The sequence below is a fragment of the Syngnathus acus genome, chromosome 15 (assembly GCF_901709675.1).
Source record: "Syngnathus acus chromosome 15, fSynAcu1.2, whole genome shotgun sequence".
Classification (NCBI taxonomy): Eukaryota; Metazoa; Chordata; class Actinopteri; order Syngnathiformes; family Syngnathidae; genus Syngnathus; species Syngnathus acus.
In genome coordinates, this window is record NC_051100.1 from 3025177 (window position 1) to 3043069 (window position 17893).

General features: G+C 43.3%; 1 protein-coding gene across 13 annotated transcripts; it reads left to right on the top strand.

Moving 5' to 3' along the window:
• The first annotated feature begins 2908 nt into the window (after nucleotides 1-2908).
• Nucleotides 2909-17607, top strand: camk2g2 (calcium/calmodulin-dependent protein kinase (CaM kinase) II gamma 2). 13 transcript variants are annotated; one of them, XM_037272580.1, is made up of 21 exons: nucleotides 2909-3090; nucleotides 4140-4234; nucleotides 6948-7007; nucleotides 7179-7233; nucleotides 7313-7378; nucleotides 7792-7864; nucleotides 8566-8668; nucleotides 8777-8860; nucleotides 8936-9030; nucleotides 9190-9312; nucleotides 9844-9927; nucleotides 10016-10058; nucleotides 10666-10725; nucleotides 12588-12628; nucleotides 13091-13123; nucleotides 13511-13555; nucleotides 14038-14083; nucleotides 15005-15080; nucleotides 15238-15332; nucleotides 15496-15742; nucleotides 16281-17607. In XM_037272580.1, exons 1-20 carry the CDS (start codon nucleotides 3026-3028, stop codon nucleotides 15726-15728), a joined length of 1575 nt encoding a protein of 524 aa, XP_037128475.1. In that variant the 5' UTR covers nucleotides 2909-3025; the 3' UTR covers nucleotides 15729-15742; nucleotides 16281-17607. The 13 variants fall into 13 exon arrangements, with proteins under 13 accessions (XP_037128475.1, XP_037128464.1, XP_037128462.1 ...); XM_037272569.1 differs by lacking the exon at nucleotides 13511-13555 and having other exon boundaries at nucleotides 14038-14092; XM_037272567.1 differs by lacking the exon at nucleotides 13091-13123 and having other exon boundaries at nucleotides 14038-14092.
• The last annotated feature ends 286 nt before the right edge of the window (nucleotides 17608-17893 follow it).

Sequence of the window (17893 nt, forward strand, 5' to 3'; positions counted from 1 at the left end):
GGACATTAAAAACTCACACTTTTCCAACGTTAACAGGCTGTTTACTGAAAGGCCATATACATTTAAAGCCCAACATATTTTCCAGTACATAGAAAAATATTGCTTACTCTTGTGATTCTTACTAACTGACTAACCAAAGCTTGTTAACTGCCTGTTTCAAAGGACAAGAAAAAAGACATTGCTGGCTGAGACTTTTGAGTTGGATGCCCACACGAGCCTTTTCCAGTCTGCTTCGGATGGCCTGTGGAAATAAAGCACCGTCACATGCTGTAAATCACCAAGGAGATGTCACACAAACGCATGCCTACACACACACACACACACACACACAGGCGGGCGGGGAACACAATGCATTCAGTACGTGGGAGGGAGCTGTCGTATCCATTATTGGCTGATGCTCATTTAAACTTAACTGTGGCTTCTTCTTGTGATGCTCATTTTGTCAAGCTAGCCACATTCGAGCCAGTGAGAACTAGTTTGATTTTTTTTCCCCTCGTCATTTCCCCATCAGAGTAGTATGGCTGCAATATCATTTTTTTCTTTTTTACAGAAAGCATGATTTTCCCCAGATTGCAAACATCCATCAAATCTATTGATATTTCATGAAAGATGAGAAATAACATTAACTTACGCTAACATGCACTTGCACCCAAACTACTTTGCGAGTCTTTTATCAATCTCTGACTGACACTTTCTGGGATGGTGGCCGAGCGTTGCTCTGATGAATAACAAAAAGTGCTGATCCACAATGTATTTATTTTACATAAATGAACAACTTTTGGGTTAAAAAAAAAATAATTTCTGTAGTTTTTTGTCACTCTTGGGGTCGTTTTTTTATGTAGCTTTGCCACAGAGATGACAAATAATAATTGTAATTATTCATTTAAAAATGAATATTAATGGGGAAATTAAATTAATAGTCATGCTCATTATTTTCACACTGCCAAAATACACAACGAAATGGCACAAAATAGTTTATTGTGGCTGTCGTTAGCTCAGAGCAATATTGTTTCCACTATCTCGACCCTCTCATGTAGCTTCACATCAAACGTAGCAAAGCCTTTTGCGCTGTCAGCGGTCAGTGAAAGGAAAAAGCAAGAGTGTCCCTATGGCAGGCGGCCGCCAGGCGAGCTGCAAACATTTTTGCTGAATGACTCATTCTGGCCTCGGTCGGCAACACTGCTCTTACTGTGTCATCACAGCCGTGAAGTTTAGCCCAAAAGAGAAGCGCCGCGCGTTATTAATCAACAATAGTGGACTGCAGACTTGCACTGAGATGAACGATTTGACAAAATAGACAACATTTCTGTATCGGGTTTCCCGATTGTCAAATAACCTCCACTCTAAAAACAAAACGGCGAGCGAAGGGGAAGAACATTCTTATCAGCAAACTTACTGACTCACTCGGCTGTCTTTCCATCTGCAGTCACATGACTTTGAATTTCTGTGTGCTTCCCCCCCCCTCCCCCATGCTTTACTGCATGTGTACACATGCGTGTAGTCCACTGACTTACGAGTGACCTCATCCTGCCCTGCAGACAGCTCATCTAGTAATGGAGGCACACGGAAGAAGTGATTATTTCATCACGGTTCATGGTGTGTATAAATCATGACAATAACACAATGAAATTCCACGATTGAAGAAGTGAAAATGAAATATACTGGAAATATTCTTCATTGGAAAGAATCTCTAGGAGAAAAATTCCATACACATGCTCTCACAACTCCCTCCCTTCTAGCCTTCTTGCGTTAAAGTTGTGTTTCACGTACGGGAAAGTCTGTTCTGGAAACTCACCAGCCGAAGCTCCTCCACTCCAGACATGCTGAAAACATTTACAGATTTATTTTTCTTTCGTAATGGTGTGAAGCGTAAGGCCTAAAAAGAGGCAGATGGGTACAAGCGGTCGCAGGCCTGGCTTGTTAAGCACGTCACAGCCTTCAGGGTGACACTAATGCGCTGTGACACTACAGCGACCGGGCGTTTCTCGTATAGCAAGCCGAGACATAAATTAGCACGACTTCGTCATTGTGGGGTTATTGCCTCATTTCGGAGTGTTACGAGCTAGTCCCAGCGCTAATGTACTCTACTACTCAGCAGTGTAGTCTCAAGACAGTCTTAAACCACCCCAATTTTCTGTCTCATCATGATGATTTTTACCCAAATCTTTTGTTCATAATTATGTCCTCTGAAGGCGCTGATGGTATTGAAATATTTTTTTATGAGAACAAATTGAAAGTATCATTCATTATTCATGGGGTCTGTTTTGGTGTCAGTGCAGCAAAACATTCAAATATTGCTGCATTCATCTCAGATGGTTCAAATGAAGTCTTTGGCTCCAATAGCTGATCTCTAGTCAGATTAGTGTGTTTTAACAGGACTGTAGCAAGACTCAAACTGACCCTAAAGCTGCTGTTCATTTTAAATCGTTGGATTGCACTACTACGGGCATAGACGAGCTCCGTGAAAGAGGTGTTACTCCGACTACTATTTGCTTTCACCAAGCAGAGATGCTGGTGAAGACGGGATGAGGCTCCAATCTATGTTGATGTTTTGTGTCAAACTGAACTCAAAGCAAAGAGTATTTTAAATGGACAAACATTTTGACGTCGTAGTGCCCCTTTGCTATCTTAATGCTAACCCATAAACGCCATAGACGAGCACACTAGCATCAAGCGTGGTGTTATACAGCAACATATATTTGAGCACAAAGTGTGAAGCAGCACACGTAGGACAATTGCTCTATATGACTATTACTCTGTTTTTACGAAATATGATATTATTGAGCGCTACTTTCTGGTGCAAATAGTCGTGCCGAATTCCACTCGCATCTCAAGGCATTACCGCCGATCGTCGTGTGACAGAGAGCCTCTTCGCGCTCATAGATGATCTTGGTAGGTTCCAGCTCCTCGCCCCTCCCCTCCCTGCGCGAAGCTCAAGCTTTCTCTGTGGTGTCTCTCCAGCCTTCCCACCTCGCAGCTTCCCGTCCATCCAGCCTGCACGATCCCCCCCCTTCTCCCCTGCAACATGGCTACGGTGGTTATCTCGACCCGCTTCACGGATGAATACCAGCTCTACGAGGAACTCGGGAAGTAAGCTACCCCTTCCTTCTTCTCTTTCTTGCACCCTTTCTTTTTCTCTTTCTCTCGGCTCTGTGCACCATCTTGTTTATCGCGCGCGCGTCTTGTTGAGTGCTGCCTGCTTTTTAATCCCCTATCGTGGCGTTTAAAGGTGCATTGCGCCATGTTTGGATTCTCTAACAGATGCCGAACTTGGTTGTGAATCCCCCCCCGTCCCTCCCCACTAGGGTGCACAACCTGCATGGTGGTGGCATCCTTCCTCCTGCAGACGCACACACACGCACCGTGCATTTTTTGTGCAGTCTTGCTTGACATTTTGCATGCAGGACTGCGAGTTTTTGGCATTGCACAACCCCGCTGTTGCACCCCGTCGTGTGTTTGATGACACAAACACGATGAAGCTGCAAAGCTGCTCTCTTAATCTCTCCGCACCCCCATTAGCAGCAGCAGCGGCGGCGGCAGCAGTTGCGGCGTGCCTTTAAATGCGAGCAGGCCGATGTATAGTAAGCGGCTACTTGTTGTCAAGCACTGGTGAAAATTGTTCTCCTGTTGACAGCCAGCGTGCTAATGAAAGCAGTGAATGAAACCAACAAGTCGTTCTAGTTGACTTCCAGAATCGTTCCCCCCTCTACGGGGAATAATGTTTAGCCAGTTCATCAGTTCCTGGGTCAAACTGCCCTCCAGCCTCCAATCATAAACTGCACAGATGATGTTCTTAACTGCCATACGAGTGTATGAAGTTCATCATCAAACATGTTCTTAACAGACATGTGTAAAACGTTCGCCGCTAATTTGTAAAAAATAAAATAAATTCAAACATTTAAAATAGTTCATCTTCAAACTCATCTCCCGGTTTCATTTCCTGTTCTCCGCTTGTCATCACACACTTCCTCTTGGCCGTCGTCCACTGACACTCGAATGTGGTTCAGTTGTGGCCAAAGAACAAGCAAAACCAACATGCCGTGGAAATCTGTTTTTGAGTGTGAGTGATTCCCTTCTGTGTATGTTAGACATGCTGTGCTTGTTGTATGACACTCGCATTGTTTATGTGCCACCTCCAGGGGCGCCTTCTCTGTGGTGAGGCGCTGCGTGAAGAAGTCCACGGGGCAGGAGTACGCCGCCAAAATCATCAACACCAAAAAGCTGTCGGCCAGAGGTGAGTCGCCCGTCGCTTTTCCTGGAAAGTGGACGGTTCCTCTTTGCACTCAGCTCGCCTTCCTCGAGAGCTACGAGACACTTGGCTGAGTTACAAATCAAATTTTCATCCACATTTACTGGAAATTTCAAATCGTCTTTTTTTTCTTTTACATCTTTAAATAGATGGAAATCAAAACGTTTTTTTTTATTTTCTCTCCGATTCATCAATTAATCGACTCTATATCTGCGTGTATATGAAGTGAGTAAGATTAGACTCAACTTATGATTTTGAAGTATCAGCAAGTCTGTCTTCACACAAGTAGGAGTGAACAGGGGCGTCCTCGCCGGTGTGCGTGCACACTTTTTATTACTTTCGTCCGAGAGCTGCAATAAATCATCTAAATAAAAACGCCTCTGTTAGCGCTCGCTAATGTACTTACCTGTAAGGTCTGATGACTGCCACCATAAGTCTCATGTGAGCTCGCACCACACACACACAGACTGATACCTTTAATATTGTTTTCATTTGTTTATTGTTTTATTAATATTGTATCGCGGATGCTCATATTCACAAACTGCGTAATCCACATGGCAATAACGCAATGCTTGCAAAAAGGGATCTTTATGTGAAAGCGGTTACATAACGTGCGAAAGGAACTAAACTAAAATAAGTTTAAAAAAAAAACAATAGAAAAAAAAATCGCCGGCTCAAGCGCTATGTTTGTTGCTGTGTCTTTATTGTGTGTTGAAATGTAGTCTTGTCGAAGTCGCAAGTGAATTGACGTCGGCGGGGGAGGGAGCACGGCTCGTTTTTTTCCAAGACGCCGAATGTCGGCATCCGCATATCCATCCGTCCTGCCCACACATTTAAGAACAGCGCGGAGGCGGAGGAAAAGGAGGCTTGATGGATAAACGAATGCGATGATGTCGTCCCATTAATCAATCGCGTTGGGCTAAGTGCCGTGTGTGTGTGTGTGTGTTGAGCTCTCCGGAGCCAACGCTGCGATGCGCCTGCATCAGAAAGCTGTAAAAGGATGTGCATCATGTGGGCGCGGTTGCCAAAACAACGTTAATGATGCAAAGTCGAAACTTTTTCTGTGTTGCCATTAAAGCCCACGTACTGTTTTCATGACCAACAAGTTACCTGAAAGAAAAACTTTCACAAAGTCACACATCGCTTTAGCATGTCTGTCCGGTTGTTCAGACAAAGCTGATTTGGGCCAAGCACAAACCAGCAAATTGTTTTGTTGCAATACCGGAAGTCTGACTTCAACATAAAAACCGAGAAGATCTTATCAGAAGGCGCTAGCGTCCTGTATGTTTCTGAACAGTGAGTGAGTCATTCAAGTCCGCCAAGGCCTCCTGTCATTTCCCCGGTGTAATAAAGCCGTCACGGTGAGCCAGCTCTGAAAAATAGCCTCTTTTCGCAGGCCTTGGCACGTTTCTAAGATTACGAGCGGTCGAAACGGGACAATTATAGCACAGACGGGAAGGTTGTGGAATGTCGCCTTTGATTGCTCTGCCCAAAACAAGATGGTCATCAGATGAAAAACACGGCACGACATGGCAGCGCTCTTGGAACGGGAGCCAGAGGTCACATTTGGAGATCAAAATGGGTTTGGAACGTGCTTGAATGTGATTGTGACCCTTTTTTCACATTCACACCTGCAGTGGTAATTGTTACTGCTTCTCAAGGTACAAAGTGAATCAATTAATCGGCAAAACACCGATTATTAAATTAATGGCAAGGCAGAGATATTTTTAAAGATTGTCCAAACCTTCTGATTTCAGGCTCACAAAAAGTAATCATTCTCTGTTTCTCCATACACTTGAATGCAAATGAAATTATATTCGATTAATCGGATCTAAAAATATTTGAGAGTGAGAGTCGTAGTACAAATATACATGAGGCAGATTTAGTCTTCCATAGTAGTCATCAGGCATTTCCACAGGAAGACTTCATTTTTCCACCGCCTCTTGGTATTTTTCTGTGAAGGAAGGAAGTGTTCCCCACTTTTCCTGCCAATGTTTTTCCAGTCGCTCGGAACATTTGAACAAGCTCAAGAAGCCTCCCGTGACTCCTCCGGGTGACCCCCCCTCGATTATATATTCTTTGCATATCTGGTGCTTCAGATTAATCATTGCTTCTCGGTTGATGTCAAATGACCCAAAAAAATTAAACCCTCGCAGATGTTACGGCTTATGAAAGTGGCCCATCTGTTCCAGGGACCACTCTGCACATTTGATTGCTAACTTCATGTATTCTCTCGACGTCCCCGACAAAATGCGCCATAATTCCAGTGCGAAATGATTCTGAACACACAAATGTGCGATTAACGGGACAAGGAACAAACACGCTGGGTCATCCTCTCCTCGCCATTAGAATCATTAACAGACGATTATATTAAAGTCTAACCCACAAGACTAATTTCACTAAGTGCAAAAAGGCATTTGCTCGAGTGTGTGCAAACACAATAACCGGCCGTTGCTCCTCCACATGTGCAAGCTCGACAAAAGCCTGAAAAGATTCGCTTAGCGCTTACGTGTCTTTTAGGCATCCTGGCGCCTGCAAAAGGGCACAAAATGGACCAATCGGAACGTCTGTCTGTTGCACTTGCATTAAAATGGAAATAATAGTCATTGATCATTCTAGACATATTCATTTTTTTTTTTTGTCTGCATATGATTGTGTCACAGTTTTTCCGAAACATTTTGTTTTTCTCTAACTTCAGATCATCAGAAATTAGAGCGCGAGGCGAGAATCTGTCGTCTGCTCAAACATCCAAACATAGGTGAGTTGTTGGGGGGGGGGGCTCTAGGCCCCCATGATTCCCCCCCCTAGAACCGCCACTGAATTATCACAAAAAACAATTTTTTTCCCCCCCCGTCAACCTCCACGTGACTTTCGTCCTCTTTTATTGATATTTCAAGCAACTCTGCTTCCCATTTGTCTTCTTCACCAGTTCGACTTCACGACAGCATTTCAGAGGAGGGCTTCCATTACCTCGTCTTTGACCTGTAAGTCCACGCGCAGCGATGCAATTTGCTTTTTTATTTCTGCTTGTTCATCTTCGTACATACTACGCGTGTTGCGCAGGGTCACCGGCGGGGAGCTGTTTGAAGACATCGTCGCCAGAGAGTATTACAGCGAGGCAGACGCCAGGTGCATTCAGATTGATGTCCTCCTCTGACTTATGATTCCTTTGCATGTTTTTGTTTTTTTTCTTTCCTGGCACCGCGCGAGCATGCCGTTCTCTAAATGCCATTTTATGAATAAGTTATGAAGAGCCGGAATCGTAGTTTGGGGCTTGTTGACGAGCGTTACCACCCGCTCGGAACGCGCAGACAAAATAAAAAGGTCATAATGTGTTTGTCATTCAAAAAGGGGAAAAAGGAAAATCTGCCCACGTGGAATTTACTGAATGTTTTTGAAGAAATGTCTTTTTGTCATCTGTTCCAAAATAAGATCGGAATTATATCATTAAATTATGTTCAACCGAGAGAAAAAAAACTTGGACGACGGATCTGCTTCTGCGTATGAACTCTTCAAATGTCTCAATGTGTGTGTTTGTGCAGCCACTGCATCAATCAGATCCTGGAGAGCGTGAGCCACATCCACCAGCATGACATCGTGCACCGGGACCTGAAGGTGAGACATAATCACGTTATTCCTTCCCTCTCACTTCACCAGACGCTCCCTGCATTCCCTGGCCTGTTTTGTCCGCACCCCTCCTTCTACCCGCCTCTCCCTCTCTTCTGGACGAGCATGACGACAGTGGGACAGATGCTATTTTTGGCGCGGAATGACATGATGTCGGGTGACGATTTCAAGCCCCAGCCTCCCGCCCAAGCGAAATGATTCACCCGCGACCGCATTCTGACCTCATCAGCTTTGTTGTGATGTACTCCTAACACAGTAAAAGATAGCATCACTCCCTAATAAATTTCCAATCAACTCTTTCATTCAGAAATCCTACAAAACTGCTGCATCAGAGCCGCAACGCTAAAAATAGCGCTAAGTCGTCCGTGCCTTTCGCGCAGAACCCGGTGAAATTTCGCACCGACGTTTGTGTTTGATTTTACAAAAATCTCCTTCATGTAGAACCGCCAGTATTAAAACACTCGCGTCATATATATAGTCGGACGTTTATCAGGAAAAAGGCCATCTGGGCTGGGTTGCCATGGTAACCCTGAGGTGAGGTCACCCGGCTGCTGCTGCAGTAGCGACTCGTGGCGTCGCCTCTTATTTATCCAGCTCTATTTTGTCGCCTCTATCCACCCCATGCGGCTTGGAAACACGCGTTAGCAAGTCAGCATGATACTGACGTGTGTGTCTTGTGTCTCCTGCAGCCAGAGAATCTTCTCCTCGCCAGTAAGATGAAGGGAGCAGCGGTCAAGCTCGCCGACTTCGGCCTGGCCATCGAAGTGCAGGGAGACCAGCAGGCCTGGTTCGGTAAGTCCGAAGTCAAGAATAGTGGAAATAAATGTGATAGTGGAAAAGGTACAAAACAGGCGCCATTGGCGATCATGTTAATGATTCAACAAACATTTTTGCGGGCAGGCTTCGCGGGGACTCCAGGGTATCTGTCGCCAGAGGTGCTGAGGAAGGACCCGTACAGCAAGCCGGTGGACATATGGGCATGCGGTCAGTATTCGGAGTCGTCATGTTACCAATGTAACGTGAGCACACGAGTCATTTTCACATGTACGTGTGAGTCAGGTGTGATCCTGTACATCCTGCTGGTGGGCTACCCCCCCTTCTGGGATGAGGACCAGCACAAACTGTACCAGCAGATCAAAGCCGGAGCCTACGACGTCAGTATTTGTTTCTCTCACGCCAATTTCTCCAATGGCTTCCCATTTCCACCTGTTCCCTGTATGGAACTTATGAATCAGCAATTTTGGGAGTGTCTACAGTAGCAAATCATGTTTGAAGATTGATGTCTGTAAATGTAAATATCGCTGTGGTTTCAGTTCCCATCGCCAGAGTGGGACACGGTGACCCCCGAGGCCAAAAATCTGATCAATCAAATGTTAACCATCAACCCTGCTAAAAGGATCACGGCCGACCAGGCCCTCAAACATCCCTGGGTCTGCGTAAGTTACACAATACTTCATTTGTCTTTGCCGTCTTCTTGGAATCCACAGTTGTTTTTTGGGGGAATTTTTTTTTTACGACTACTTCCCGTCTAATGAAGTCATGCGCATACTTCATTTGAGGGAAAAAGTCTGACAAACTCACTTTCCATGACTTTACAGAACATGAAACTGGCTCGTATTAATTCCCTGTCCACTCCAGGGGACAGGGCAAATACATTTAATCGGTTAATTGGTTGTTTTTAATTCTTGTTTTTTTTTTAAATCCAAATTTTTTTTTTTTATGTGGCAGTGGTGAATTTATTAATACTAAATGATCAAACATGCTTTATTAGAATATACTAAGAATTGCATTGAAACAGTTGACATTTTTTTCACTTGTACTTGTTGAACTTTACCAAGGGTCATTTTGACCCGCAGTGTAATAGGAGTTTCAGTGTCGGTTAGGTAAGGTCGATTTTGGCAGACTTTGTCTTCATAAGTGTTGACACTTAGCATCATTTAAGAGGCTTTGCTACTCTTTTACGACAGCAACGCTCCACTGTGGCCTCCATGATGCACCGCCAAGAGACCGTAGAGTGTCTGCGCAAGTTCAACGCCAGGAGGAAACTGAAGGTGGATAGTCACACACACACACACACACACACACACTCACATTCAATAAATTAGCCGATATTTCCAACATTTAATAATTGATTTACAGGGAGCCATTCTCACCACGATGCTCGTGTCCAGGAACTTCTCTGGTAAGTAGGAGTTGTATTTATTTTTCTCTTTTGCTAAATCTGAAATGACAGAGATGGACTCAGTCGTATTCATTCTTCAGTCTTGGTAGTCCACATTCAAGGCTCGGATGCGTGTGGCATTTTAATACGTCCGTGTAAGTAAAGTCGCTCCCGTGGGCCGTTGCCAACTGTATTCCATTAGTCGGCACTGATCCAGACGGAGTGACAGGCAAGTGGTGCCAAGACCCCCGCGTACATATGGAAAGCTTCAAAGCTGATAGAATCTCGGCTTTGTTTTGGATTTGGAAGCCATCACGAGTGAATTACGGCTTTGCTTTGGGTCTTGTCTTCATCGAAACCGGATTAGGAGATGTTCAAAGCTATTAGGTATCTCATTAGGTCATGCAGGACTTCAGTTAAAGATGGAGGTACCTTAAATTGAGAACGCCATCCCGCTTTTCAGCTCGGGCGAGAAGCTGACGTTGCAGTCGAAACGGTTTGGTCAAATCACGCTACTTTTCAATCATTCCGACAGCGTTACAGACTTGAATCTGTAAACGAGGTTGCCGTCCCACACCCCCAACAGTGACCCCCCCCCCATATTGAATCCCTCTCTGTCCCGCCGTAGTGGGACGGCAGCACACAAGTCCCGCCGCCACCACCAGCACCGCCGCCATGGCGCAAGAAGGTACAATTGATTTTTGCATCGGGGTTTGTCGGCATGCGGTCTGCGGTTTTGCCCCAAAAACACCCAACAGGCCCTTCCCACTCTTGACTGGACTGCTTTTGATTGGTTGTTATCCGATTTAATAGAAGGCATAAAGAACATTTTCAGGTGTTCATCTTTCAGCGCTTGTGCACGTGTCGATGTTTGGATCTCTTGACCAAGCAATAAAAAGTATTTTACATTATACAGTGAACCCTCACATAATAATAAAAGTGGCTTCAAGCTGTTTAATGACACTTCTAGTTTGTTTCATTTAAAAGCTGCGATTTAAATCACCACATAAATTTGCCTTTAAAACTGCTAGCTCAACGCTAACACATAATTGGCAACGACAGGCTAATGAATAGCATTTCTTTGCCGATTCTACGACGCTTTAAGGAACGGAAATGAACCCAAAATTTGTATCTCAAGGCTCCACTGTATGAATTTACAAAATGAGTCATAAAGTAGCTAATAAGAAAATATTACTGATATTGTTACAGGTTGCGACATAAGGTGTCTTTGCATTTGGAGTGCGTTTTAGTCATTTCTAAGCTTCTTATTTTTAAGTGGAATATTGTAAGATGGTATTTTTAGGGGTTAAACGATTACATTTGCGCATTTTTGCTAATTCCTGTGAATAGCGGGGGTTCACTGTAATCCAATTAAATACAAAATATTACCCAGCATCTTTTCTCCATGATGCTCCCATTCCTTGCCACCTTTGCATCAGTTTGTAACCCCGATGCCCGGCCAGTGCCTGCCTACGTGCCAGTGTGCATGCTTACATGCTCCAATGAATGTCCCGTGATGACTGCCTGCTGGTTTGCATGTAGAGACAAACTCTGCTATCAGTACATTTTTATCATTTACATTAAAAGTCAAAATAACTCAGCAGGCGTTGAGAACCATACAACCTTTCCGTGTCCAATGACAAAGTACTTTGAAATGCTTTAATATTGCTCAAATTCAATTCCATTGTTGTCTTTTGAAGTGAATGCTGCATGTCGACAGCATGAAGCCCACAATGGTGCTACCGTCTGCATTTTTTTTTCTCAATGCTAACCTGAATAAATACGTCTGTCTTACTTTCTTCACGGCCACCCTTCCAACTCTTTAACACGGAAGGTAAGGGGAGGAACACTAGAATGTGGCGCCCATAATGTCATGTTTTGTTTCGCGGATGATTGCGGAATAAGGCTTTGATTAGGTTTTTTTTCCGTTGTGTTTTATGAAGATCATTTTATTGGGTTTCCTATCTGTAGAATTTGCCCAGTGGTTGTTTTCGTATTCAATTTCAGCCATGGGTCCTTGAGACTTTTTCCTGTGACCTATTTTGATTGACATGTCTACCAAATTTGGGGTCATTTTGGTCAAACATCTAATGCCAAGAGGGACATCTCAGTGAATTTTGAGGGACCCCTAAAGTATAATTCATATTTTTTAAGACAGACCCTGTGTCACAGTTCCTCTTCTATAGTATGCGTCCTATTTTGTTAGCTTAATAGCATAGCATCGTCGCTTAAATACTTTTGGAATGTTTTCGGAGAACAAAACAACAGTTCAACAAACGAGAAAAGTCTGGTTTCCTTAATTTGTGGAGGGCCATGACTGGATGACTGAGAAAATACACAACATTTTTAGAGCTAGAGATATTGGTCTAAATTGGCTAATTGGGCAATTATGCTAGTCGGCTAACCCTTCTTTGCAATGAGCGTAACTTTGAGTGGTTCGACTGTATTTCATTCACTTTGATAGGCAACTAGTCTGTGAAAACCAAATTTGGTTATTTTTTGTTTTTGCGGGACCCTCTTGACTTAATTCTTGCCATTTCTGTGTTGCAGCTTGCAAAACCCTATTAAACAAAAAGTCGGACGGCGTGAAGGTAGGTTTTTCCTTGAGCATCCTCAGTTTGGCCTTCATATACTTTGACTCTGTCTTCCTGTTTGATTCTCAGACTTTTAGGCTACTATTAGATTTCCCGTGTGCACAGATTTGACTCAATTTAACTGTTCCTTGTTTTGGCTTATGCAAATTTGTGCTTTCTTTGTCAAGCTAGTGGTGGTTCGGGTTCGTGCATGCAATTTAAAAGCTACGTTATTTCGAAAGTTGAGGCTAAAATACACCAAACAAGTATTTTAAAACATATGTAGCACTCCAAGTACCACTATCGTGACCAACCAATGTTTGTCCGAGTGTTTTTATTCCCTTAACGGCTCACTTATTTCTTTTTTTTACTGTCAGCTTTTCCTCCCTTTCTGTGTGCAAAAATGTGGCTGCTTCTTTGTTTGAATTATGATTTTCTTGCTCATTTATTTCCCTCCTCCTCTTCATTGCTGTCTGTCAGAAAAGGAAGTCCAGCTCGAGTGTTTGTTTGATGGTGAGATGATGAGCTCGTGTCGCTCGCTCTCCGTTCTTCCGTTTGTCTGTCCGGCATCTTTTTTTAACGAGTTTTCCCGGGCAAAGACGCTTTGAGCCGCGTGACACTTTTCATTCCGTTTCATTCATGTTCCGTTCGCCGTCCTCTCATATCTTCATCAACACACACAAACATGTTTCCGTGGGTCTTGTCTTTAAGTAAAGGAGAGGAGGAGATGTGCAGTAGCAGAAGGCGCACACTCACATCTAGCCAAGGCGCAAATTGTGTTTGTGGCATTGTGTCTGTTGTCACGGGATACGTTGTTATTCCCTGGCGTCTTGCCCTTCATCTATCCATCCATCAATCATTCATCCCTGCATGGTAAAGTGTGTCCTCCCTCCCCCCCAGGAATCGCAGACCACTGTCGTGCACAACCCAGCTGACGGTATCAAGGTAAGATGCTCACAGTTAATTGAAAAAAAAAAAGTCAGGATTAGAAAACAAAAAAAAGAACTTGTGTAGTGAAATTAATATCAACAATAGACGCCATGATAAAAGTAACATATTTACTAAAATCAACAAATGAAATAAAAATTGTGGTGTAAAAAAAATCATCCAATTAATAATAATATAAATCCTATATGTAATCAAATGCAATTATTTAAAAATAACAATTTTATAGCACATATCATAGAAAAAGTCATATCAATAGAGATAATCACAGCAATTGTACTAAAATATTTTAAAATCATAATAAAACAAGTAATAAATTGATTGGACACTGCCTTGGCTGGTTTGTGCTCCCGGGAGGTCGTCGTGTCTCCATCTGTCCATCCATCAGGTTTGTCATGTATGTAGTGAGGTGTTGTCTGTATTTTTTTGTTTTTTGTTCACTCGATCTCATTCTCAAGCCTGTGGCGATGTTTTCCCGGCAGGGCTCGACGGAGAGCTGCAACAACGCTGAAGAGGAGGAGATGAAAGGTAGGAAAGGTACTTGTCCCACTTTGGCCTTCTCAGCATGCTGTTTTTCTCTCACCGTTGTGGAAAAATGTCATTGCGAGCCAAAACAGCAGCACCTACAGGGGCCTGCCAACAGTCTTTTTTTCCATAAAATTCTGATGTGAGCCGTTTTTATTCATTCTATTATTAGAATCTGTACAATAAGGCGATATAAATTGTGCGGTAAATGTCCCCAGCCGGACTTTGGTCCAGCTAATCATAGGCTCCTCGAGGTGACCTTGCTACGTTAGCATAAGCGTGGTGTCCTACCAGAGAGACACATGGTGGCAATGACACGTAATCCTCTAATTAGTCTCAGGACCTCCTGAAAGGAGCTAATCTTCTTACAAGAAGAAAAAGAGGAGGAAGCCTTTCCGATCCTTGATCCTTGGCCAGGCTGCTTGCTGTCTGTCAACTGCTTTGACCTGATGATGGTCATGACAACGATATTGGCTTTTTTTCCCTTGTCGACTGTGCTGAACATGAGCATTAGTGCATTTTAACTTTCTGTAGCCACGTGTGGAGGATGTTAGTGAGCCCAGGTTTTCATGTCGAACTCATAACCTCTAACCATAAATCATTAAGCCCAGACCCTTATCCATAGCACTAACCCAGTACTCAGAACCGAACCCAACCCACTTGGTGATCTGTAAATTAGCCACTGTCAGTTAGGGCTCTTTTTTTTAAATACACTTTGCAGTCCTGTGCTGCCACCTACTGGCACACTAGAGTTATTAGAGACTTTCACAATTTTCACATGATAAGAGCCCACTGGCAAATATTTCTTGGTTAAACGATGTAGATGTCTTGAAGGGTCTGAGAGTGTTGACTGTAACTTCCTGTTGGTGTTTCATTGTCTTTAACTCACTGCTTGTTTTCAAGGTCTTGAACTTCTCTTTTCAGGCCGCAAACAAGAGATCATCAAGATGACCGAGCAGCTGATTGAAGCCATCAACAATGGCGACTTTGAGGCCTACACGTATGTTATGATTATTATTTTCTTTAATATTTGTTGTTTTTCTTTATCAAATTTACCAAAGTTTCCATGACACCGACTGACCTCTGAGAACCCCCATCAGATATTTCTATTATCTAATGTCAATGAAGTTTCATTTGTTTTTGTTGTCATGTGGCAGGAGAATCTGTGATCCGGGCCTGACCTCCTTTGAGCCGGAAGCTCTGGGCAATCTGGTGGAGGGCATGGACTTCCACAAGTTCTACTTTGACAACCGTACGTTTGACTTCTATGTCCTTGTTAATACCATCACAATTGATTGGAAAATATTTATTCTCTAATTTGTTCGTTTATGCCAAAATAATAACCTTGCTAGCCTTTTAGCTTCTAGCGTGCTGAGACTAAGCTAAGTGTCCATCCGCTTCCGACTTCCCATCAGTGTTGAGTAAGAACAGCAAGCCGGTGCACACCACCATCCTCAACCCTCACGTGCACCTGATGGGCGAAGAGGCAGCGTGCATCGCCTACATCCGCCTGACGCAGTACATGGACGGGCAAGGCCACCCGCGCTCATGCCAGTCGGAGGAGACGCGCGTGTGGCAGCGCCGCGACGCCAAGTGGCTCAACGTCCACTTCCACTGCTCGGGAGCTCCCGCCGCGCCGCTGCAGTGAGCTCTCCATGCACGGTAAGGTCTAACTGTACCGATACAGATCAAACTCATATCGACCTAATTTTCTCAGGTACTCGATAACAACCACTATACTCAAATCGATTGTGTAAGCCCTCCTTGGCAGTAGTTGGCGCTATACTAGGGCAGTTTGAAAACCTTTTGCCAAACGTCCTTGTAACGTTGAACAAACCCTGACCAAAAAACAACATGCGTCTTTGCCACTCAAGTGACATACGTTTCTGCAACATTAATGCTTGTTTTGCTAGTTTGTCTATGTAGCGTATGTTAGCATTAAGCTAGCAGATGTTAATATCAGGCAAACCTATGTGGTTGTTTTAAATGCAATGTAAATCATTTTTATTTATTTTTTTATTTGACAGCATACTTCAACCAGAAGTGAATTAAACCACTTGGTGTTGATGCTTTATGATCCTCACCTTTTGGAGCGTTTGGCCGCCATTGTGTGAAACCCCTAAATCCATGACAATTCTTCACGGATGTTCATTTCTCTTTGTAGAAAGGGTTAGTGACTCAATTTCTTCTTCCTTCTCAGCTTGTCTTCAATCTGATCGGGGGAGCATCGTCTCTCGGCCGTGCTCGCAAGCATCCTGGCCTGGAACAAGAGGGTAACAACATACAAGATGATGATCACACAAATATAACAATGACAATTATGTCAAAAAGAGGGAATAAACCAACAAAAACAACAATAAGACACAAAAATTAGCTTGTCTGAAGGAGTAGGAGGCCCACCAACGGACCGGTGCGGTTCTTCCGTTTGGATGGTGCATGTTTGTGGAGGGCACACGCGTTCGATGCCGTCGCCCCTGTCCACACCGTCCCCTTATCATCTTGTCTGCTTGCACACGCACACACACACCTAACGAGAATTGTGAGGCACTAACAAGAATTAAGCATAAACGTCCAATTTGGACTCTGTTTAGTCGCGTTACCTAAAGGGACCGTCATTGTTTTTTTTTATTATTATAACGATTCTTTTTTACTTTTATTAGTGTTTTTTATGTATTTTAACATACTTTGGGGAATTCTATTTAATGTGCGGATTAATATATGCAAGTTGTACATGCGTGTGTGTGCATGGAAAAGCGTTTGAGCATTTATTTTATACTCGGCAGCCATTTTAAGGTCGTACTGGTGCGTTCTTTGTTTTCATTTCAGCGCACTAGTAGAAAGACTATCCGAGTAAAAGAGTCGTTCCACTAGTGCACTGAATTGTCAAAGCGTGACCTCGTACATGGAACTTGAGGTGGTCATCAAGTACATGTGATAAATGCTGACGGGATTTTCCATTCATACGTGTGTGTAAGCATGATTCCACATCCACTGGCCTGTACTGTTTCTCCGACTGTTGCTCCTCTTCCTCCCTCGTCTTAATTGTGATGATGATGATGTCAGCCCCCCACGTCTCGTGTTTATCGTCCATCTCAGCTTGCCGTGATTGTGTGTTTCGCTCCAACAAGCATGTTTGCGGACTGTCGGCTGAAACACGAGGCAAAAACAAACAAACAAAGAAAAAAAATCAAGGCATGATGGGAGGAAGAGTTCTAAGAGGAGCTTTTTTCTGCTGAAGGCAATCAACCGGCAAGTCCTTTCTTTGTTGTAAATGTTGTACTTGTTAAGTGTTTTGGATGTTTTTCAGAGTCACAACTGGGAAAAAAAGGGTTTAAATGTATGAAACTGCTGCAAGCCTTTGCTACTGTCACACACATACAAAAGTCACATGAGCACATGCTAGGCAACGTCATCCTTTTAAAGGGATACGCATCATTACTTGCTCGAATATCATGTCTGGAAATTTATGACACCATTAGGCACACAATTTCATTTCAAAAATAGCTGATCAACTGCTCAGATTTTTTTGGAATTTTTTGCTGGACCACTAAGATTAGCATTATTTATTTATTTTCTAGTTTCTTTATCAAATTAGTTTATTTTTGTGTTCAGTTTCGCCCTACTTACATTTAAAAAACTTTAAACATAGGCACCATGTTTTTTTTTTCATATTCCTCTAATGGTTTTAAAGTCAACCTTGAAGAAAAAAAAAAACACATTTTGTTTTTTTAATGCATGATTAATTATTTTCCGTTACTAACATTGAAAATGTTCCCCCCCCCCCAATATGAGCATTTTAGTTGTTTTTTTTCA